Here is a 24,461-nt window from a genome sequence, read left to right as displayed (position 1 = left end):
TCTTGCTTGGTTACAGATTGAATGGCCTTTGTAACTTCTGAGATGTTTCTATGGTCTTGGATATCCAGAATGTTGATTCCGTTTCATTATATTTGGAATCTTCAGCAGGCTGACAGGGTCCCACGATGTTAAGTGAGAACTCGGCTGTTCCTGAGAAGGGCTCTGAGAATCCCAGAGTCTTCTGGTTGGAGTTTCTCGGTTACTCTTCAGTTTCCAGACTCATTTTGAGGGTGGGATAAGGGTTTGAGATCATGTCTCTTAGATGGATGGAAATGGTTTGTTTGTGGGTTGGGATGAATTTCCTTTGAAATTTCTGTTGGAGTCTCCTTTTATCTCTCTAGCTAGGAAAGTTTTAAGGGGCATCTTGGTAACCCGGTTATTAAGAACGTATCGTGTATATTAGTAATTGACTGTCACAAAAATGCTGTGTAACAATATACCTCCAATCTCAGCGGTTTAAAACAAGTAGCATCTGTTCAGCTCATGAGCCTGTGGGTCGGCCATGTTGGCCTTGGCTGGGCAGTTCTGGTTCTGTAGTTTCCCTCACAAGCCTGGGGATGGGTGGTCTTTCAGATGGATGATCTAGAGTGGTCTGGGCTGGAGAGATTGGATGACTCGGCTTTGTCCACATGCCTCTCATCTCCAGCACACTAGCCTGGGTGTGTTCCCATGGAGCTGGAAAGTTACAAGTGCAGACACTTGATGCCTCTTGAGACTTGGGCTGTCTTGCTGTGTTCTGTTGAATGAAGCAAGTCCAATGGGCAGCCCAAAAACAAGGCTTGGGGAAGCGCACCCAACTTAGTGAGGGGAACCACAGTCACACGGCAAAAGGCAGGGACCCCGGGAGGAGTGGAGAATTGGAACCATCATTTAATCTACCGTAGTGTGACAGGAAAATGTAAGCAAGTTAGTCTCCCTTCTCTGTGTATCTACAACACATGAAGGGTATTTTGATTATCTGTGTGTGTAGTCAACTAGCCCCAAAATGAGTAGCTTCAAACAAGAACCCACTTGCTATTTCTCATAACCCTGTGGGTTGACTGGACTCAGCTGGACAGTAGTTCTCCTTTCTTGCTGTCAGCAGGGGCTGCAGTCATCTGAGAAACCACCATTCTGGAATGTCCAGGATGACTCCCTCGTGGGCCTGGCACGTGGTGCAGGTGTCAGCCGGACACCCACTTCAGGCCTCTGCCACGTGCTGCCCTGGGGCACAGGGACTGGGTTCCCAGAGGCAGGAAGGGAAAGCTTCTGGTTCTATGAAGGTCTGAGCTCAGGCCCCCAGAGCATCCCTTCTGCAGCGTTCTTTGGATCAGAGGCAGTCATTAACTCAGCTGGGCTTGGAGGGGAGGGGACAAGCTTGTGGTACGAGCAGCAGCGTGTGGGTACAGGGGGGCAGCGACTGTGTGGGTTGGGTTACCCTAGAGAGGTGCTAAAACCTACAGAGAAAGCGGTCGTTCCTGAATGTGGGGTCCTGCGTGGGGGGACTTGCTTTTGTCAGGAAACCTCCAGGATGGACCTCTCTGGGCTGAATGACCCTAGGGGCAGAGTGGTCTTTTCCTGGGGTGACTTCTGCTGCCCTGAGGAGGCCGTCTCGGAGGAGTGGAAGGAATTACCCATCCACCCCGCTCCCAGAGGAGCCAGCTCTGAGAGACCTTTGTCCAGGCTGCCTGCCATCCTCTGTCCTCTCCCGTGTGCGCCAAGAGCGTGGGTGACCTTCAAGAGCTGCCCAATTCAATTTCAAGACAGTGCTTCATTCCTTGTGCATTTTTAGCAACTCTTATCCCCCAGAAGGACTTGCTTTAGACCTAGGGGGGAAATTGCCTACTTTCCAAGATCAAGACATTTGGCTATAGGAAAAAATAATGTCTAAGGTTCCAAGTTCGTCATCTTGGACAGCCAAGCTTCCCCTGATCTTGGGAGGACGCCGTGGAGCCACGTGGGGGACAGACCCACCCCACACACAGACCCGGAGGCGAAGACCTCCCGTGAGAAGCTCATCTACGTTGGAGGTGGATGTGTTTGCGCCTTGAGAGGGTCGGAAAGCCCAGAATACACATGTACTTGGGACTCGGCGAGTGCCCTGGCAGATCCCTGGAGTAATGTGTTACTTGAAAGTCAGCTTTTGTGTCTGTAGTCTTGTAATGAAGATGTGAATTTTTGTTTTGTGGTTTACTACTGCTAAGAGTCATAGGCCAGATTTACCAAGAAGAAAACACACAAAAATAATAGTTAATAAAAAAGTCATGGCCCCTAAAAATGTAAATTAGAAGAGGTATTTTCAGTGCCAGGAAACAACTGATGGCTAAGATCTACAGAGAACCAGAGTTGGATTGGGGAATGGTTCCTGGAGCGTGGAGCCCTGGGGGAGGGTCCCGAGGATGGGAGAGGTCCCCATAGGATCTAGCTATGGCCAGACCGTGGCCAAGACTGCAGGGAGCCTCAAGTGGATGGTGGGAAGGGTTGGGGGCAAAATGTCCCTACTCTTCTCTCTTCCCGCCTCGTGATCTCCAGGTGGTGTCATGTTGATCAAACTTGACGGGGGCCAGAAGGTGAAGGAGCCCAGCTGAGGTAGTCTGTAGGGGTCAGCCCTGGGTGGGGGCATGGGGCATGGGTGGAGAACCTGCGATGGGGAGGGGCAGACAGACAAGAACCAGAACGCACTGGTGCAGAATCTGAAGAAAGGAAAATTTTGGATGAAGTGTTTCTCCCTAGAGTATGGGCACCTTAATATTTCATTCATTTAAGTTTAAATTAAATTTTCAAATGAATTAAAGTATCTTCAAATTACAGGGTGAAACCTGTTAATTATGTCAAACCAAAGTTTCTTATGGGCTTTGGAGTGAGGCCAGTCTGACTTGAATCCTGGCTCTGTTGCTTGAGAATCAGGTGTTCATGGACAAATTAGCCACCTCCCTGGGTGTCCACATCCCCGACCAGATGATGGGAATGTGAGCTTTCAGAGTGGTGGTCAGGGTTAAATGAGAAATGCGTGTGGAGCCCTTAGCCCCAGGGCTGCCACTTAAGCGCTCGATGACCGGTATCTGTGCTTTTTATTAAGTGCTTAATTATGAGGCTTACCGAGGTGTAGATGGCATTAGTTTCAGTAGAAAGTTCAAAAGTCCAGTTCTCTCAATATAATAGAAAATATCATTTTGGGTGTCTCATTTCTTCCTTTAAATGATCACTCGTAGATGCTACCCTTGTAAAATGATGTGCATGAACTGAATTTGACTTGGGTTTGACGGGACTTGTCATACTAGGGTTTTGGGGACTAAAAGTAAGTGATATTCCCAACAGGAGAGAACTGGGTTTTCTCGTCACTTCATTTACTATGCATATCTAAAGGCAAATGTTTAGTGCAGAGCTGGGGTTATTTTACCATTGGTGTGTTGTGTTCAGTCCTAATGGAAAACCAAACAAAGAAACCTGGTTGTTTATTACTATTTGTGTTGCCCCTTTGTGTCTTCTAGCTGCCTCAGGTTCTGAACAGATGGTAACCGTGCTGGCCTCCTGAAGGACATGATTCAGACTGTCCCAGACCCGGCAGCTCATATCAAGGTAGGTTCTAGCTCGGCCAGGAAGCTGCCCTGGCTTCCTCCTTGGCTGGACGTTTGCAGATGCCTGCCCACCTGTCAGCGAATGTAAGGGTCAGCCAACCACAGCCGTGGGCCAGACCCCGTCCACCACCTGTCTTTATTCAGCCCATGAGCTAAGAAAATGCTTTTAAGTTTTTAAATGGTTGAAAAAAAATCAAAAGAAGAAGAATATTTCATAGTGCATGTAAATTATAGGAAATTTAGACTTCATTGTCCAGAAGGGGAGTTTTCCTGGGCTGCAGCCACACACTCATTTCCATGCTGTCTAGGGCTGCTTTCACACCGTCATGGCAGAATTGAGTCCTTCCAGCAAAGAACGTAGGGTGGCAAAGCCGACGATATTTACTATCTGGTTCTTTGCAGAAAAAGATTGCTGACCCCTGAGTTAACATTGAAAACCACATCCAAATCCTCTAACTTCTGTTCTACGTTCAACTCCTTTACACTTCCTGGGGTTACCTAGGGAGAGACGAGAGGGTTTCCAGTGCTCAGCCGTGTCGTTTTATCTGGGCGTGCTGACACTTCAGCAGCTTGTCACCCCACACCTGCCCCGCCTGCTCACTGGCAGCTCTTCCTGGAGCTCTGGAGGTGAGAGAACAACAGGGAAGTGAGACTGCAGCCAAAGCAAGTCCCTGAGAGGAAGCCGGCCCATTCCTTTCAATACTCCGCGTACACATGGTTATAGCCACCGGGAGAAACGAAGTGATGGTTTTCATATACTTGACCCAAATAAAAGTTACAGAAAAAGTTGGGGCTTGAGCTACATGATCCAGATAGGCTGTCTACACCTGTGCTGATTGGTCCAGCTGTCTACATTGGCCCGACTCACTCACTACCTTGCCAGTTCTTGGCTTCCCCCATATAAATTCATTTTCCCAAATGGTCTCATCGGTTTTACTAATTTTTACTCTTTACCTAAAACATTTATTGAAAATGGAAAGTGGCTTATAAAGGAGAGGAAAGTTTATGGTATTGAAATATTTATCTTTTTTTTTTGGACTAAAATATAAAACGCCCTCCAAAATGACACGTGCACACACACATTGACACACACACATGCTTTTCAAAAGCAGTATATTTGAGAAAGTGTTATGTACCATGTACAACTCACATTCATACGTGTTTAATTTCTTTGAAAGTGGGATTAGAAGTAATAAGAGTTTAAATGCATTTTCTGACCTTTGTGGGTGTTACTGCAAGTGTCAGAGATGCGGGGAGTCCCGGGGTGTGGAGCTTTCTGAATGTCATCCAGGGACGGACAGGAGCAGATCCTCTGGGTTGACACTGTCATTTGATTTCTGTGTGATAACTGATTGGGGCATGGACATTATGTCTACAAAAATGCAAGTGGGAAAACTCCTGTGGATGTGATAAGGTCTCTTCAGAAATATCTGGAATGTGTTTGGTGAGTGTGTTTGTGCCACACACTGAGTGGGGGAGGGGACTTTTTTCTTTTAGCCTCTGTTGACCATGAAGCTGCAGGATGCAAAGAAAAGCTCTCAGGGAAAGAAGTTGATATAAGAAATATCTTCTGTAGTTCAGAGTATGAGCGACAGCAACTGAAATCCACTTTGACTGGCATTTTATTCGTAACCAACCAGAAGGAAAAGATGAATTCAGCAAGAAATTATTGCAGATTTTTAAAAGTTAATTCATCAAGTGTACACAGACACATCTGAGAAACATGATCTCTGAAAAAGTGTTTAGTAGAAATGTTCTGTATTTGATCTCAGGAATGAGCTATGTTTTTAGCTCTGATTTATTACCCTCACATTGGTTAACGTAAATATAACTGACAGATAATTTTAAGAAATGGAACCCTGAGAGTTTCTTAAAAAACAAATTTCAACTAAAATTGCTTCTGTGTCTTTTGAAGATGATTTGGTAGAAGATGATTAGAGTTGCATATACTAATAGCTGATGTTGGCTTTGAGGCAGAGAGAATTGCATTAAAGACATTTGTTTCCTTGGTAAATCTATCAAATTCCACCTATTGCAATTTGAATAATTATTCCTGGACTTCCTTGTTTTTTTGTTTATGAAATTGGTGTCCTTGACAACAGTCAGGAAAATAGGTTGCCTTCCACTGTTCCCTTAAAATACCCAATTTGGGGAATTTATTCAGTAAAATTTTCTATGCTGAGAAGTTTCTGGTTGTGGGCTGAGGAATGCAGCTCTTATTTCTGGGAGAGGAAGTTCTTATAAATGACACGTGACAGGTTCCACTTGCTATGTTAATGTAGATAGTGGAAGATTTTGTCTTTGGCTCACTGCTACAGAAATGGTTTTCTCATCTGAAAAGGACTTGAATTCTCCACAGAATTGACTTCACCTGGCAGGTGTGCACGGAGACAGCCATAAAGACTTTATGTGGCCTTCGTATCCCTCCATAGGCTGACCTGGAGGAAAGAAATGTTCCTTTTTATTTAGGAAATGTATTCTGCAAAATTTCCTATAGTTCTTTTCTGCCAGAGCAAATTACTTTTACCCTTTCATATATTTAAGGAGCTGGAAGTAGTTTTTAAAAAGGAAGGATGGTAAATAATTGTGAAATATTAGATATTCTTGATTTAAATAATGTAACAGTTGTGGCAATTGATTTACAAAGAAAATGAACAGAACTTTAAACGTATTTCAGCTTATTCTTTATTGATGAAAATATTAAGTTATTAAGCACATTTTGATTTGTCTTTCTTTGCTGGCCCTTCCAAGTACTGTCTTATAATAGAAATTATGGTGAGTGTCACACCAGTATGCTCTGAGCTGGTTAGGCCATGTGACCATGCCTCTGCTCTGCTAAGGGGTAGCACGTTTCACTGCCAAAGATAGACCCAGACTCTTACCCCTGTTACTGAGTCCAAGTTGGAACTGCTTGCCACATGACAGGCCAGTAAATCCAGAGACAGGTTGTTGAGGGGAAGGAATAGCGACTTTATTCAGAAAGCCGGCAGACCGAGAAGATGGTGGACTAGTGTCCCAAAGAACCATCTTACCTGAGTTAGAATTCAGGCTTCTTTTATACCAAAAGGGGAGGGGGTGTGGCTGGTTGTTGCAGACTTCTTGGTGCCGGAATCCTTTGTTCTTGCAGCTGTCCACGTGGGTCTGGTCACAGTTGTCCTATCAACCTCCAACAAGACAATTGTTATTCTCTGCTTTGCAACTTTTTATCTCTATATGATTGGAAAAGTGTTTCACCTTTAAAAGTCAGAGCCTTGAGAGTGGGCTCTCCTGTATATTTCAGGCTATAGGCAACGTTCTTTTACAAAAGGTGCAGAGCCAGCATGACTAAGCACAGGCAACAGAGCACAAGGGTTAGAGCTGAAGGAATGGATCTGATAGGGAGTCAGGTTGGTTCTTCTCTGTTACATCCCAAGCAGGGAAAAAAGACTAGAAAATCCATTTTACTAGGACTTGACAAAGACTTTGGTCATGAATTCTCATTCCGATGAGAATTCTCATCGGAATTCTCGATTTACATCATTGCATTTCCTCCTAAGAGCTCCATTTTCATATTTTCATTTACTAACATTAGAGACGAAGAGGTTGAGCAGAGTAGAGAGTAGTCAAGTTTCTAGCTTTAAAGAAACATCTGATTGGTACAGTTTGTAATTGTTCCCTTTGCCATTCATCAACTACCCACTTGGATTACTAGACATTTTGGAACTGGCCAAAGGAGGATGGGACTGAGAGGGGAAGGGTCTGAATTTTAGTTCTACTCCATGGATCACTGGCTGTGTGACCCAGAGATGCTGGTTCCCAAAACTCTCCGAGCTGCATGTTCTTAGCTAGGTTCATATCATGGATAAGAGAGAGGGTCCTAGTGTCCTAGGACTCAGTTCAAATCCTGCCCTGTCGTTTACTAACTCGGTGATGCTGTACAAGTTCCTTAATCTCTCTGTGCGTTGGTTTCCTCTTGTCTGAAGTGGAGGCACCTACTTTGGCGGTTAATGTGAGGATTCAGTGAGCTGTTATTACGGGTAATGCACCAAGACCCCGCTGAGAGCTCCTGTGGTCTGTGAAATGAGGATAACATATCCGTCTCGAAGACAGAATATTGTCGTGTCTGATATACACAGAGTGACATGGGTATGTCTTAAAAAATACTGAATTGAAGGAAAAAAATCTAAAACAGAATGTGCTCTGTGGCACAATACTATTTACACATAGGAAATCATGTACACTTCCCAAAAGACATCATGTACTTTTCATGGATACATATGTATCTAAAACATACCATGACCACATCAGAGGAGATGAGTGCATATATGGGACATGTTGGCTAGTTGCTCTGAGAGGTGGTTAGGAGATAAGGGAAATAATAGTAATAATATACAGATAATGTCAGTTCCTACCATGGATGGGACACAGAGGGTCCTCTCCTCCACACTGGTCGTAAGTTGGTACAATACCAGTTGTGCTTTGGTACCAGTTTGGCGTTAACTTCTGAAGCTAATGGTGCTCTAGGAGGTCCACCCCTGGGTATATGCCCTGTTGCACACAGGTGCCAGGAAACATGCATAAGCAAAAAACTAGAACAACCCAAATGCCAGGAGAACAGATAAATAACTTGTGGTCTAGCCCTCCAATGGAATACTACACAGCAGTGAAGAAAAAACTACAAACATCTACCTGTGTCTGTGCATTGATGTGCATGATTCTCAAGGTTGAATGAAAAAAAAGTCACAGAGGAATAAGTACAGTATCATACTGTATTTATCATACTGTATTTATTTAAGAATAAAGTATCATACTTTATACACAGTATGATTCCATGTATAAAGATAAAAAAAAAAGGCAAAACTACAAAACATATGTTGTTCATAGACACACATGTATGTGGCAAAAGGAAGAACAGAGGCACAATATGTACATAATTCAGGATAGAAATTGCCTTGTGGGGGAGGGGAGAACTTTGGGGAGGGACTCAGGGGGCTTCTGAGATCCTGGTATTGCCTGTTGTGGGCTGAGGATGCATACAAGAGCGTTTGCTTCTTATTCTTTAACTTGCACAAGTATCACATATCATATTTGTGTAAGAGTGATATTTACAGTGAAGAACGTAAGATACTAAAAGAAGAGAAAGGGAAGATCAAGGTGGGCAGCTCAAGGTGGCATGATATTTGGGAAGACACTTTCTAACTGTAAACCATTCTGCACTGCGGCAGGTCGTCAGTGTTAGAGGTCGCTTCGTCCAGCGCTGGTCTAGCTGCTGAGGCGGGTGGGAGCCAGCTCTGGTCAAGTGACAGCTGGGCAGGGACTGCAGTGAGAGGCTGTGTCTCCACGGAGGCTGAGCACGAAGCTCTCCAGGCAGCTCTGGTTATTGGACTATAAATCAGCTATAGTTGATTTACAGTGTTGGGTTAATTTCTGTTGTACAGCAAAGTGATTCAGTTATACACACACACACACACACACACACACACACACACACATATATATATTTATATTTATTTATTTATTTTTTAAAATATTCTTTTCCATTATGGTTTATCACAGGATATTGAATATAGTTCCCTGTGCTCTACAGTAGCACCTTGTTGTTTATCCATCCTATATATACTAGTTTGCATCTGCTGACCCCAAACTCCCAGTCCGTCTCTCCCCCTCCCCTTGGCAACCACAGTCTGTTCTCTGTTTGTGAGTCTGTTGGTCATTTCTGAGTTGAGTGAGTCCACCCGCCTGTAGCTCTGTGGGTGGCTCCGCTACACTCTTTCGCAACAAGGAATCTCTCTCTGATTCACTCGTTCATTCATTCAGCAAACATCAAAGCCTTCCCTGTACTCGAAACAGGTTGGGAGTGTGGGTGTGGGAATAAGAGATCATAAAGACACGGCACCTGCCATCTGGGGCACAGGACACACGTTCCCAGACACATGTTCTGGGACATACCTCACCCACCCCACCTCGTCCCGCTCCTAGCCCTGTGCTCGGCCAGCACTGCTTCTGCCTGGAGACAGCCTGGTGTCTCCAGGGTCTTCCTGGGGGGGTCACACGTTGCCGGGTGTTTCAGGCAGAGCACACACGCGATTTGGAGTGCACTTCACGGATCTGATGGCTCCCAGGTGCAGCTCACATGCTTCTGTGTCTAGAAATGCCTGGAGTTTGTCACTGCCCTGTTGACCCTCTGTCGTCCTGAGGAGGACGCTGGGCTCAGTTCTGGTGTCCATGGCTAGCTCATCTCCAGCCCCTGTTCCCCAGGGTTTCGTGTGAGGATCAGTCACAGTTGACCACGGGGTGAACCGTTTCTCTGTTCTGGTTTCTAGTTGATTCCTTCCACTTGTGGAAAAGGACTGAAAAATCGGCTTACCAGGATTTTTGTTTCTAGTGACTTTTTTGCCTTCCTGTTCCTTTCCCTTTTAACTTTTATATTTTTTTGCCCTTTTTTAGGGTTGGGGCCAGATGGCCTAGGTTTGAAGCTTGGTGCCACTTGTTATCAGTTGCCTCAGTTTCCTCAGCTGTAAAATGGGGGTATATAGTGTACCTACCTCCTAGAATCATGAGGATTAAATTAGTTAATGTTAATGCTTTTAAAGCACTCAGAGCCATGCCCAGTTCCATTAACACTTATTATAACATTACCTATTATTATTAATATATTAATGTCATTAATATCATATTCATTATATAATGTATTAATATATGATGCAATATATTATATATTGTATTTTATGTTATAGTAATTATATAATATATTCTTATATTGTTTATATATTACTGATAATATTAACATTTTATATATTTATATATAATTAATATATTAACATGTTATATATTAATATATTATTATTATTGTTAATGATATAGCAATATATTATTATAGTACTAAAAACTAAAGCAGTTGTATAATATAAATTTATGTCATTAATATATAATATTATATATTAGCATGCTCTTACATAATAGCAGTAGAAGGAGAGAAGGAGGAAGAGGGAATATTCTGGAAACAACTGGAAAGATAATAGGGTCAGTACTTGCCAAGAAGCCAACTGCTGAACTGACTTCTTTCCCACGTGATTCTGTGGCTGCCTCTCTGGAAGTAATGCTAAATATTTCTGACTATAAAAGATGCTAAACTTAAACCCCGTTTGCATTTCATAGAAGGAAGGGTCTGAAAAAGATTTAAGAAGTAGCCAGGATTAAGCACAGGGTCACTGGGAGGCCTGAGAACCCAGAAGATGAGCAGAATCTGAAATGCCCAAGGTTGCGAGGCCCCTCCACAAGACCACCAGAGTCGAGAGTCAAAGCCAAACGGCAAGGGTCATTTATTGCAGGTTCGAACCTGGACCTCCGTGCACTCGTTGCCGGTGACGCTAAGAGGTTCTGGCGGAGTTTAGTACAGCTCTTTTATAGACCGGTACAAACATAGTCGCCGATTGGTTGACTTTTAAACAAAGACACTAGTCGCCGATTGGTTGACTTTTAAACAGAGACACTAGTCGCCGTCTGATTGGTTGGACGGTTGCGGGGGGGGGGTCAGCAAGCGTAATTACAGAAGCGAGAGCGGCTGGTTAAGTTTCGGTTTCCTGAGGTTTTGTTTCTCAATTGGAAATACTTAAGGCGGGGCCATGGTCGCAAAAAGAAATAGTGCAAACAGGAGGACTGATGCAACCCTAGCAGTGCTGCGGCCTCCACCAGCCCAACGGCAGGGCGGCGGGAGGCTGTGCGCCCGACTTCAGGCGGCGCTCCCAAATGTGGCAAGCCCAGCGCCGCGCCCTGGAATGGTCCTTTTTCGGCCCTTCTCCTCCGGAAAGAACAGAAAAGAAACTCCAGGAAAAGCACAAATTGAATGCAGGGCGTCAACTCAGTCCTATTCCCACCAAAGTAGAACATAGCCCCCTCAAATCCTTTTAAAATAACACGAGGCAGATACAAAAAGTGCCCTGATCTGCATCCCGAGTGAGCAATTAGGTGGCTTCTGTGGCTGGTGGTGACTTATCCCATCGCCGTGGAGAAGAGTGGATCTCACTACCTAGCTCCTATGTGACTGACAGAGGACCCATTGCATTGTAAGCATTTTGCACATCTTTGTAAATCTGATTTATAGTGGCTTTGCTTCCTGGGAAGGTGGACAGCTTATCCTTTCGATGATATACTCAACAGAGGCCAGAGTTTTCCTCCCCAAATCTGTGTACTGTGAAGATGATGTAAGCCTTTGATACGCTGCCTGTTTTTTCCTCAGTAAATCAGCTTTGATCAGATGCCGGTGGGGTTAGCACATCCCAGTAAGCCTGGCGACTGGCTGCTTATAGCTGCCAGTTCATTTTTCTGCGAGATGGTGGCACTTAATGAAACACAGAAGAGCAAATCTGCGAAAATGCCCACGATGAATGCGTATTACTTTTTATAACCAGAAGGTAATATTTAAAAAAAAGTTTCAGGACATTCCATATGGCACAACTGTAGAGACTTCTAACATCGAAGCGTCTCCCCTGCACGTATCCTAGGTGAGGTTTGCTGGAGCAGGGCTGTACTTTCTGTCTCTCCCTGCTGGCTGCCTGCGCCCCTCAGGGCTGAGCCTGGTCACCTGCTGGAGGCTGTGCTCAGGGTGGGTGCAGGGGGCCGTAATGGCGTGCTCCTTCCCAAACTAGCAATGCCTCATTAAGATTCAGTGACGCTGACATTCAGGGAGGGCACCCGCCTTACCGAGAGGTGTAAACGGGGGTCAGAAGAGGTTCAGATCACTTCCCTGGAGAATGGTTAGAAGTTGTCCGTGCTTGGCTTAGAGCCCCTCTGGGGCAGTTTTCCTCCAGAAGTGGTTCTCCAAAGGTATCCTGGAATTCTAATCAAAATGCAGATTCCTGGGCTGTCTGCCAGAGCCGCTTCTCCAGTAAATTTGGGTTGGGCTCAGTGATCTTCATTTTAACAAGCACCTAAGGTGCTTGCTTAGATAATGAATAATTACTAATTATTAACCTAGCCTTACGGTAAATATTTATCAAAGCAACTGATTTTCTTTTCTGTCTACACTGGCGGCTGCATTGTTCTGCACCACCGCTCTGAATATCTGAGTCACACGTGTAAGGGTTTAGAGAACCTTATTTGGACTCGGGTTTCAGAATGCCACAGCAGGTTTCCTGGGCTCCGTGACTGGGTGTAATGAGAGTCCAGGAGAGAAGTGTCCTTCCTCCTTCTTCCACCTTATGGGAAATGAACTAATCAAGAATTTGAATCAAGAATGTTTCAGATCAGCCCCTAGCAATTGAGTGTTTTGGACTCGTCAGCCTCTGTGGCTGACGTCGATGTTGCCTGTGTGGCTCTGTTGGTGCATTTGGGGTTTGAGCATCGTTATCCTTGTTGCAAGACTGATGTTGGGACTGCTGATGTGGAGGAGGGGGCGTGAGCTGGAGGTGAGCTTAGTGGGGACAGTGAGTCCAGGATGCAACATGTGTGTTTTCCAATGGGCGCACCGAACGCTCTGCCTGAGTGGGGACAGGACTTAACTTACAGGTTCTCCATGGTTTAATTCCACCTTCTGCTTTTCTTCTTGTACTTTCTTTACCTTCTGACCTCAAAGTCTCATGGCTTCAATTGTCACCTTCTGGGGACAGGGGACTCTGTTATCTCTGGCTCTGGTTTCTCTCCCGAGCTCCAGCCTCACATTTCTAGGTGCAGGCTGGACACGTCATCTGGATATGGGTACTAGTACCTTCAACTCAGCAACCAATCAGAGGAGCCATACTTACGTTGTGTGATGCCTCGAGTCTCTGGAGCATCTTCATATACTTCTGGTGCATTGAATGCAGAGCTTAGCTTGTTTGTCCAGGTCACAGAGTCCAGCCTCCTCCAAGGCCAGGTTCATTCATTGTGATATCATGTCATTTCTGGTGAACCACTTCCCTTTGGGACAAGGCAGCTCCAGAGTAATGGGTGAGCAGACAGGCTGTAGAGCTAGACTTCCTGCTTTATAATCCCCAGCATGACATTTGTTATTTGACCTTGGGCAAGTCACTGAGCCCCTCTGAGCCTCAATTCTCTCATCAGTAAAATGAGCGTGGTGTCTACCTCCTAGGGTTGTAGGAAGATCAGATGAGGTGATTCATGTGAAGGTCTTGGAACAGTGTCTAGTGAATAGTGGTTAGCTGTCATCATCATCATCGTCATCATTTAAATTTTTTGTTAATCCCCCTTTTCCTTTTTTCTTCACAGCCACTTCTCCCAGTTACCAGGCTTAAAATTTAGGGCATATCTTTAACACTTTTCTCTCTTTCACTTTTCACTTTGTGTCTAATTCGTGGTACCTTTTCATAGCAGGTCTGCTTTATCTCTTGTCTCTGACTATTCTTCTGTTGCTTTTTTCCACCCAGCCTTCCTTATGTGCTTGTTATCTCATGCTGCCAGGTTAATCTTCCTACAAGACGGCTTCCTTCGGCACCTCTCTGATCAGAAACCTTGATTAATTCCAGGAGTAGGAACATTTTTAAGGCTTTTGATAACAATATCTCCCCACCCAATTGTGCCCTTCTTCCTTCTCCAAGGAGTATCTGAAAATGCCATTTTATCACAATCTATTGTGATTTTTAATCTTTGCTGATTTGATGAGTGGAGTTTTATCAGAGTTATTTCATTTGGAAACTTTTGCGAGTGGTCATCTCCTCATTTGCTTATCAGCAAGTTATAATATCTCTTTTGTAATTTTTTTGGACCCATTTCAATGAAACCCTTCAACATTGCTGAGGGTATAGCGTGAACCAAACAGATAAGATCCCCGCTTGCATGAAGCTTACATTCTAGGGGGTAAGATAGATGAAGCTCAAATATATATAGTATATTACCAGCATTACAGCATTACAACCAGCATTACAACATGTGTGTGTGTGTGTGTGTGTGTGTATTTTAAAATGCTGGTTATGGTTCTTTAGAATAAACGTAAAGTAAGCAAGAGGTCATCAAGAGAGTGTTGGAGGGGAGAGGCGCCATTTCGCCCAGGAGATTAAGGAAGGTTTTGGGGAAGAGCTGAAATTCAGAGAGAGACCTGAGGGAAGTGGTCATCATATCGGGGAATTGTGTCCCAGAGAGAGGGGATAGCACATGCAAAGGCCATTAGGCTGGAGCCTGCTTGGCATGTCCAAGGAACAGCAGGGAGATTGGGGCTGGTGTAGAGTAAGGGTGAGGCCATGTGTTAAGTTCTGATATGCAAGGACAGGGACTTTTACATTGTATTCTGCATGTCGGGGGACAGGGGACCATTGGGGGGTTTTAAGTAGAATGGGCGACGTGATCTGATTGCAGGTTTTTGATTTTGTAAACAGCTTCATTGAAGTATAATATAATGTACATTGGTTGAGTCGTTTGCATTATGAGTCATTGGCCTGTATTTCAGGCTGGGTGCCTAACGAGCTCATCTGGAGACCAAGGTACAGAAGAGCCTTAGGGTTGAGCTTTGAGTCCCTGCAACACACAGAGGTTGGGAAGAGGGATTTGCATGGAGTGGACAAAAGCCACATTGGACTGGGTTCAAACCCAAAAGGGAGAATGAATAAGTGCAGACAGCTCATGCAGGCGACTCTTTTCAGGGATTTAGGAGGTTTTGTTCTTTCCTCAACAGCTTGTATACATTATACTTTAATGATATCTATCTCGAGCTATGTCATATTTGTCATACAGGTTGGTTTCGATGTTTATTCTGCCTTTTAATTTTTACCTCCATGAGAGAAATATTTTTATTTGCTTACACCTCTAGATGTTCTTCTTTGCTATCTTTCCCTTTGCTTTACAACCTAAAAAGTGCCTATCTATTTTTCTTGCTTTAACTCTTGTGTATTTCCCAGTTTTCTATACGGCTTCTTTAATAGAAATAAAAGAAAATGTATATTCTTTTAAAAACCACCAAGAAAGTTGTTCAGGGTTCACAGAAGACACGCAGAATTGCTGCCAGCATCAAAGCCAGGGTCTTGAGTTCTGTGTTCTGTGCACAAGGAACCCAGCCTAACTTTGCAGCAACTTTTTTCTGCTAGTTTCCCCTGGAGGGTAGGATAATCAAAATATAATATTTAACAACTGGCATGGGCACACCAGTCGGAATGGGGCAGACCAACCAGAAGAGATCACGGTTGGAAACACCTGGTGCCCCTACCGAAGTGTTTCTATCCTTCCTCTGAGTGCCCACGTGCCAGGGCACTGAACCTCTTCCTCCAGGCTCTTCTGGCCTCTTGCTTTTGTTTTCATCCTCCAAATCTTGACATTTGCTCCTTGACATTTGGAGAGAGGAGCGGGTATTCACCATATATTGATTATTTTTGTGCCTGTTTTCTTTGCGTGTAGACTGTACATTACTTAAAGTGATCCTATAATCACGTGTCTTTCATGGTACCCTGTGCCTGCTAGATCCTTAACATAGAGGTGTTGATGGAACTGAATAAGCGGTGGTCACAGGGGAGCGAGAGTGATCCAGGGACTTTGTTCTGTTCTGGGACCGATGGCCCAGCTCAGTGCTCACCTACTCTTCACCCTTCTCTCTCCTCCTTTGCAGGTATGGTTGTAACCACACAGCCCATTTGCAGAAGAGACAATGTGTTCTCAAGGGCAGTGTGTCTTAACTTTTATTTGTATAGTTTTATATCTGTAACTTTATGAGGTTTTTTTAGAACGGTTTTAGGTTCACAGCAAAATTGAGCAAAGTACCCTCTCTTCCCACACACCCACAGCCCCTCCCACTGTCAACATGCCCCACTAATGTGCATTTGTTAACAGCTGATGCACCTGCGCTGACACGTCATCATCACCCAGACTCCAAAGTTTATGTTAGGGTTCACTCTTGGTGCTGTATATTCTGTGGCCTTGGACCCACGTATAATGACATGTTTCTATCACTGTAGTTTCATACAGAGTATTTTCACTGCCGTAAAAACCTCTGTGCTCTGCCTGTTCATCCCTTCCCTCCCTTCCAAACCCCACCCCATCCCTGGCAACCACTGATCTTTTTACAGTTTCCATAGTCTTGTGGTTTCCAGAATGTCATAAAGTTGCCATCATACAGTATATAGCCTTTGCAGACTGGCTTTTTTCACTTAGTGCTATGTGTTTACGTTTCTTCTAAGTCCTGTCATAGCCTGATAGCTCATCTTACCTTTTCTGAATCTTAGAACTCTTTAAAAATTTGGTAAATGCTATATATTTTCCCCTCAGGGTGAGCACACACACACACACACACTTATATGCTCACAGATCTATTTCAGCACCCGTGCCCCCCAGCCCCCTGAAGCCCAGGGATCCCAGGTTGGGAGCCCTGGGCTGGCAATGGAAACCCCATTGGACGCAGTTGATAAAACTGAAAATAAATTTTCATTTGCACCTAAGTGGCCTGCCAGAAAATGTGTTGCCTCTTGAAGTTAGTGGGATGACAGAGCTTCTTTGAACAAAGCTTGTTTCGAGGCACATTCTTGGTCTAAATTCAGTTCAGATGACAGATCCTCATTCTGCAGTTTTGTGTTCTAGAGCAAAGCTTTTCAAACGTTCATGTGCACACGAGTCACCTGGAGACCAGGATGGATGGGCCTTGAGATTCTGCACTTCAAACAAGGCCTCTGCTGGTGCCGCTGGCCCAAGGACCAGCATTTTTACAGCAAGGCCCTGAAGCCCTGGTTTTCAAACTACAGGTCAAGACCCATGTGTGGAAGTGAGTCAAAGCCAGTATTAACAAAAGGAAATGGAATGGGATGGAATAGGATGGAAACTATCAGGGTGTGTTGCATATAGAAAGGAAAAGTATTCTTTTGGAAAACCTTTTTAGTTATGTATGCGTAGGTACGTATACTGGCTTGTGTTATGTAACATGATTTTTTGCTCTGGGTACATTTGGAAAACAGTCCTCAAGATTTCTGTGGTATAAGAAATGAGGGGGAAGCACCTCCCTAGTCGTTTCATCCGAAAAAATAGTGGGTTTGCAAGCATAAAATTGCACATGTGTCTCCATAGATTTTGCTGCTCTGATTCTGGTATCCAGATGTTGGGATTTATCCCAAAGCAGGAACTGTAAATAGCAGAGAAAGTTTTTTTTTTTTTTTTTTTTAATTTTAAAGATCAAATTCCAGGGTTACATGAAAATCCTGGTTGTGTTTGGCTTAATTGAGAGTACATGTTACTTTTGAGAATGTACTTTAAAAAAGTAACCAAATTGAACCGAAGCATGGATATTAATTTTTTAGTGATTCTTTGTGGATTTTCTGAGAAGTGCTGTTCATTTGCATTCTACATGAACTGCTAATCTGCTGCTATTATCAGTATCCAAAAATAAACAATAACACCAATTTATATGGACCTCCAAATTAGCCCCATAAAATTTTATGATAGTGGTATTATTGCTCCAACTCAGTTTGAAGCTGACAGAAGTATATAACTCTAACCACGTGATTCTCATATCCTTTGTTTTAAAACCCAAGTTTAAAATGTCTTTATGTTTAAGTGTATCATCACAAATTAAAAGGGTATGACTAAAGTAACAGTCAAAAATAAGTCAAAATTTTGATGACTTATGTTGTTTGAAAAGCCCACAATTCAAATTCTTACTTTCCATTATTATTTGAAAAAAAAGTTATGCAGATTTCCCTATTTCCGTACACATTACAGAAGGGGTCAGGAGCCTGCAGGTGAAAGGAGAGGTGATGAGTGAGTTTCCTGTTTGGCCATCAGGGGAGGTTGTCCGGGAAGAATTATACATAAAATAGGCAATATTAGCAATGAACAGAGGCATCAAGAACAAAAACAGAACCAAAGAAAAGATATTTTTGTCTTTTGAATAATTTGAACAATATGCTGCTGTTCTTATTCCTTAGTCTTTAAGAATGGAAAATTCACACATATTCAATAAAAGGACTTAAAAAAACCCTTACTTTATTCCTCAAAAGTGACATTGAAAAAAATTAAAATGAGGATTTACTGTATAGCACAGGGAACTATATTCAATATCTTGCAATAACCTATGGTGGAAAAGAATCTGAAAATATATATATGAATCACTGCTGTACACTTGAAACTAACACAATACTGTAAATCAACTATACTTCAATTTAAAAAAAATGTAGGGCAGTGCTCTGATACTACTAGTTTATCAAGTTTACAGTCATTTTTCCAAAGTGACTTTGATCTTAGGGCTGTTGAAATAAAATGGATTGATAATCAATAAAAACAAGACAAAACAGGGGCTTTCCTGGTGGCGCAGTGGTTGAGAGTCCGCCTGCCGATGCAGGGGACACGGGTTCGTGCCCTGGTCCGGGAAGATCCCACATGCCGCGGAGCGGCTGAGCCCGTGAGCCATGGCTGCCGAGCCTGCGCATCCGGAGCCTGTGCTCCGCCACGGGAGAGGCCACAACAGTGAGAGGCCCGCGTACCGCAAAAAAAAAAAACAAAAACAAAAAAAACAAGACAAAACAAAACAAAAAACCTTCTGTGACATCAGACATACCTGGTGAAGAAATGTGGCTAAGAATAAGAAAAAAATGACGCAAGTATTGTTTTGTTTTTCTTTTTTCCCCAGCTTTATTGAGATACAATTGGTATGTAACATTGTGTCAGTTTAAGGTGTACAAAGAGAGGATTTGCTACAGGTACATGTTGTGAAGTGATTGCTATAATAGGGTTAGTTAATGTCTCCATCACCTCACAGAATTCCCTCTTTTCTCCTTGGTGGTGAGAACATTTAAGATCTACTCTCTTAGCAACTTTCAGGTGTATAGTACAGTGTTGTTAGTCATGCTGTCCATTAGATCCCAGAATTTACTCATCTTATAACTGGAAGTTTGTACCCCTTGACCAGCATCTTCCCATTTCCCTCACCCTGACCCCCTGACAGCCAGCATTCTACTCTTGGTTTCTATGAGTTTGGGCTTTTTTAGATTCCACATTTAAATGAAATCACACAGCATTTGTCTTTCTCTATCTGATTTATTTCACTTAACGTAATGCCCTCCCAGGTTTTTTCTTTTAAATGCATTTTACAGTATCAAAATATGTGTCTTAGAAAACCTTTTGATTGATATGATGTAAATCACTTGAAGGATTTAGTAAGTATCTGCTATTATTTTTGCATCAAATAACAGTATTTAGATTTACCTGAACATGTAAAAGCATGTTACGTGCAGTCCTAATTATTTTGTGTCATTATGACAATAACAACATTTCAATCATCGGTTTACTCACTGACGATTGAAATTTATCATGCTTGTTTATTCCCTTTGAAATGGCCAAATAACATGGTTAATGGGAATTGCATGAAATAGTTTTTTGGTATGAAATGATATAATTTTTTTAAGTTGGTTTACAATGTTGTGTTAATTTCTGCTGTGCAGCAAAGTGACTCAGTTATACACATGTATATATTCTTTTTTTATATTCTTTTCCACTACGGTTTATCCCAGGATATTGGATATAGTTCCCTATGCTATACAGTAGAACCTTGTTGTTTATCCATTCTATATTTAGTAGTTTACAGCATGAAATTTTAATTTCCGGAAAGTTGATCTCTGGACTGGGGCGTGGAAAGTCACTTTCCACTGGTATTGGTTTTAGGAGCATTGTGTTAGTTGGGTTCCCTGGGAAGCAGATGTTGGGACAGAATTAGGAACGCATGAAGTTTATTTGAGGGGGAGGGTGCTCCTGTGAACGGTAAAAGGAGGATGAAGCAGGATTCGGCAGAAACAGCCTCAGCCCAGATGCAGATTGGACAGTTTGACCGGCCCAGTGGGAAGCTCTGGAGCAGACATGGCCTTTGGTGCAGTCCAGTGATGGGCAGAAATGGCCAGGCTCTTGCACCCCACTGGGTTCGGTTATTGGCTCTGGCGTCTGAGATGAGGCAGAGTGGGTGAGAGCAGCTGGAGGCTGTTCAGGTTCTTTCCTGAAGGGAGGTCTGAGGCGCACACCTCTGGGGCTGCCACAAGCATCTGCAGAAGCAAGAGCAGGAAGTAGTCACCTGCTTTGCAAAGCCCGGCGGAGTCATTTGCTTGACATTGTTACTCCATCCTTTTTCCTTTTTTGTGGGGTGCAAACTTACCGTTTGCAGGATTATCTTCTGCTGAATAGCAGGTGCCCTTCGATCACAAAATCTACGTGATTATCACAGCATGGATAGCCTCTTGTCCGTAGTACTTGGATCGGGGCACTTCACTGCTGGGCAGTTCCACCATTTATCCAGGACCACCATGATGGAAAATCAGAATGCTTAGAAAAATAGATGATTTTAAAAAAGTCCTTTTTGACTATTAATGCTATTGTTTGGATGTTTCTTGGGTTTAGACCTCTGGATAAACAGTTTTTTACTCTGTTGTATTATTTGCCTCTTCAGTTACAATTCAGAGTTGACATTAAATTTCTCTTTGGGCTTTTGGTTAAGTCATTTATTTGGTTCCTCAGATCCCAAGTTTAAACACCCGAATCATGTTGGTCATTCTGTAACCTTTTGCCCCCCAACAGTTAAGCCTAGTAATTGGGGCTTTATTCTAATGCTACCTTGGGCCTGGGTTGCCCCCCTGTGATCTTCAGTGCTTGAAATGAAATGAGATTCAAGGAGAGGGAGTTGATTTCCTACCAAGTATGGTGCTAGAAAGCAGAAAGGTCCCCTCACATGTGGAGAAAAAGGAACCCTCCTACCGTTGGTGGGAACGTAAATTGGTGCAGCCACTATGGAGAACAGTATGGAGGTTCCTTAAAAAACTAAACATAGAACTACCATATGATCCTGCAATCCCAATCCTGGGCATATCCAGAGAAATCTATAATTTGAAAAGATACATGCACCCCACTGTTCATACCAGCACTATTTATAATAGCCAAGACATGGAAGCAACCTAAGTGTCCATCAGTAGACTAATGGATAAAAAAGATGTGGTATACACACACACACACACACACACACACACACACACAATGGAATATTACTCAGCCATAAAAAGATTGAAATAATGCCATCTGCAACAACATGGATGGACCTAGAGATTATCATACTAAGTGAAATAAGCCATACAGAAAAAGACAAATACCATATGATATCACTTACACGTGGAATCTAAAAAAAAAAAATGATACAAATGAACTTATTTACAAAACAGAAATAGACTCGCAGACATAGAAAACACACTTATGGTTCCCAAGGGGAAAGGCGGGGAGGGGGATAAATTAGGAGTTTGGATGAACACATACACACACCTGTATATAAAATAGATAATCACAAGGACCTACTGTAGAGCACAGGGAACTACACTCAATATCTTATAATAACCTATAAGGGAAAAGAATCTGAGAAAGAATATATATATCTCTGCGTCACTTTGCCGTACACCTAAAACTAACATGATATTGTAAATAAACTACACTTCAAATAAAAAAAAAAAAAAGAAAGGAAAAAAAAAAGAAAGGTCTCCCCTCACATGTGGGCACCAGGAGGCAGCTCTACCCATGTTTTTGCCAGGCTCCTGCCCCAGCCTTTTGCTGCTACCAGATTTGGGAATTTCTGGACCAGAAAAAAAATTGGGGGAGGCTACTCACATGGGTTTCCTTGTTCTACTCCTGATGTTTCCACACAAGGCTCCTTCTAGGCTTCCTCATGCAAGGTCTGTGGCTTCAATGCTGGCCAAAGCTTTCTCTCTACTGTGGGGCATCTATCGATAGCCTTCATCCCTGTGGCACTTCGTTTGTCCTGTGTCCCCGTAGGAGACTGAATCTTGATCTCTCTTCTCTTTCTTGGCTGTCTAATATTTTCTTTACATTCTGATTATCTAGTCAATAATTTTGGTATTATTTTGTATGTTTCCCTCCATCTTGATGAAGGACCTTGTACATTTCTCACCTTCCCCTGTGTTGATGGTTAAGCTGTTTACAAATACTGCCATCATGCTTCATTTCTTTTAGATGTGCCTTAATGTTTTTAGTTTATTCATTGGAGTCATTTACTTTCCCTTTCATTTTGCAGTGTAATTTTTGTCACCTCTGTGTGTGGTAAATATATCCGGGAGGTTTCTTCATGTCTTACTTTTGGCGTACTTAAAGCCACTTTCTTTATTGATATATTTTGAAAAATAAAGCTCCTGAGGAAGGGCTATTCCAGGCTGCAGGAATGTTGGAGCGACATTAAACACCACTTTTTCTTCTATTTCCATGCCTTCACTATTTACCATTTGAGGATTTGGAGAGTGATGCCATTTTTATGAATGAGCTGGACTCAGTAAAGTGTGCATAAAACCTTACTTTTCTCGGACTTCCCTGGTGGTGCAGTGGTTAAAAATCCGCCTGCCAATGCAGGGGACACGGGTTCGAGCCCTGGTCCGGGAAGATCCCACATACTGCGGAGCAGCTAAGCCTGTGCACCACAACTACTGAGCCTGTGCTCTAGAGCCCGCGAGCCACAACTACTGAAGCCCACGTGCCTAGAGCCCGTGCTTCGCAACAAGAGAAGCCACCGCAATGAGAAGCCCGCACACCGCAACGAAGAATAGCCCCCGCTTGCTGCAACTAGAGAAAGCCCGCACAGCAACGAAGACCCAGCACAGCCAAAATAAATAAATAAAACCCTACTTTTCTCACCACTGCTCCTTCCCACCTGCTTAGAGTAAAAATCCTCTTCTCTCAGATGATACGTCAGATGCATCCAGAGTTTTTATAATCACTTACAATTGTTAATACACAATTTTATTTTCAGGTATTGAGAAATACAGTTAATTTCTTTTTTTTTTTTTTTTGGCCACGTTGCATGGCATGTGGGATCTTAATTCCCCGACCAGGGCCCGTGCTCCCTGCAGTGGAAGCACAGAGTCTGAATCATTGGACCTCCAGGGAAGTCCTGGGAAATCCAGTTAATTCTTAAACATACTTCAATCTCCTATTCAGTTTAAGGTTTGTTGCCCTCTTTGGTTCTGACCTGTTTCAGGGTGAGAAACTTCAGAGTGGAAGCAGGGTGTGGTCAGTCCCCTCTTGTCCCATCTTACTTGCCCACTTCTCCTGTCATCTCCTTCCTCCTCCTGTGCCCGTGAAATCAGTGATGGGCTGAGTTCACCAGACCAGGTTTAGGGCAACTCTAAACATGTTCTAACTCAGTAGTCTTGTCCCTCACTTTATAATGAGGGCCTCTGCTGCAAGTCTGAGACCAAAACTCTTAAGTTCCACCAGGAACTTAATGTCCTGCTCCAGTTAAAAGAAAAAAGAAAACGTGGTAAAGTTAAATATAAAATGCCAGTTGCCAATAGCATATGTCAAACAATTCCAAGCCATAGAGAATTTTTAAAAAATTTATTCACTTCTTGACACACAAGGAAAACCTTGTACATCTCGCCAGTCTCAGTTAATTCTGCATCTTTAGGAGCAAAGAAGAAAGGTCAATATGCAGATGGTGGGTAGGCGTGCATCTTTATGGAACAGTCACCCCAAAAGACATACTTTAGAACATTCTGAGAGTCTTCTGAGGAAACAAGGGAAATTGTCCACAACACGTATTGTTTTTCTCATGTGGCTAGGATTTAATCTTCACCTTGAAGAGCTTTTCCATGTAAATTGTCACTCTGCTGTTTTTGCTGGTTAAAGCCCCGAGACTACTAAGTTGTTAAACATTTAACCATTATTATTTTTTAAAATAGTAGCTTTTTCTCAAGCTAGTATATCTTGGGTCATTGATCCTCACAGACCCCTAAAACCCCCAGTGTGGCCCTAGAAATATGGGAGATGTCTCCTAATAGCAGGTGACACAAAGTCTTACCAGTCCACTTGCAACTTGGAGGTACACCATCAAAGTGAAAACCAGCAGGGATTATATAACTTTACAGATCTTTATGTACCGGATCTTTTAATTTTATTCTAAAACAGCATATTGCACTATTGAAATTCAATATGGAAATGTTTCCTTTGGTTTTAAATAAAGTGTTCAGAAATGCATAAGTTAGCAACTAA

The 24,461-nt window shown here is 43.1% G+C and overlaps 1 protein-coding gene across 7 annotated transcripts in view; it reads left to right on the top strand.

Moving 5' to 3' along the window:
- Positions 1–24,461, top strand: part of ERG (ETS transcription factor ERG) — a 280,009-nt gene that overhangs the window by 92,674 nt on the left and 162,874 nt on the right. For all 7 annotated transcript variants that reach the window (XM_067739501.1, XM_067739500.1, XM_067739494.1 and 4 more), the window contains exon 3: positions 3,471–3,558. In XM_067739501.1, coding sequence (XP_067595602.1) covers positions 3,520–3,558 — 39 coding nt within the window. In that variant the 5' untranslated portion in view covers positions 3,471–3,519. The remainder of the gene's footprint in view (positions 1–3,470; positions 3,559–24,461) is intronic.

Source organism: Pseudorca crassidens, chromosome 5, assembly GCF_039906515.1.
Source record: "Pseudorca crassidens isolate mPseCra1 chromosome 5, mPseCra1.hap1, whole genome shotgun sequence".
Classification (NCBI taxonomy): Eukaryota; Metazoa; Chordata; class Mammalia; order Artiodactyla; family Delphinidae; genus Pseudorca; species Pseudorca crassidens.
The sequence above is the reverse complement of the archived record's forward strand: the minus strand, read 5'-3'. Positions and strand labels throughout refer to the sequence as shown.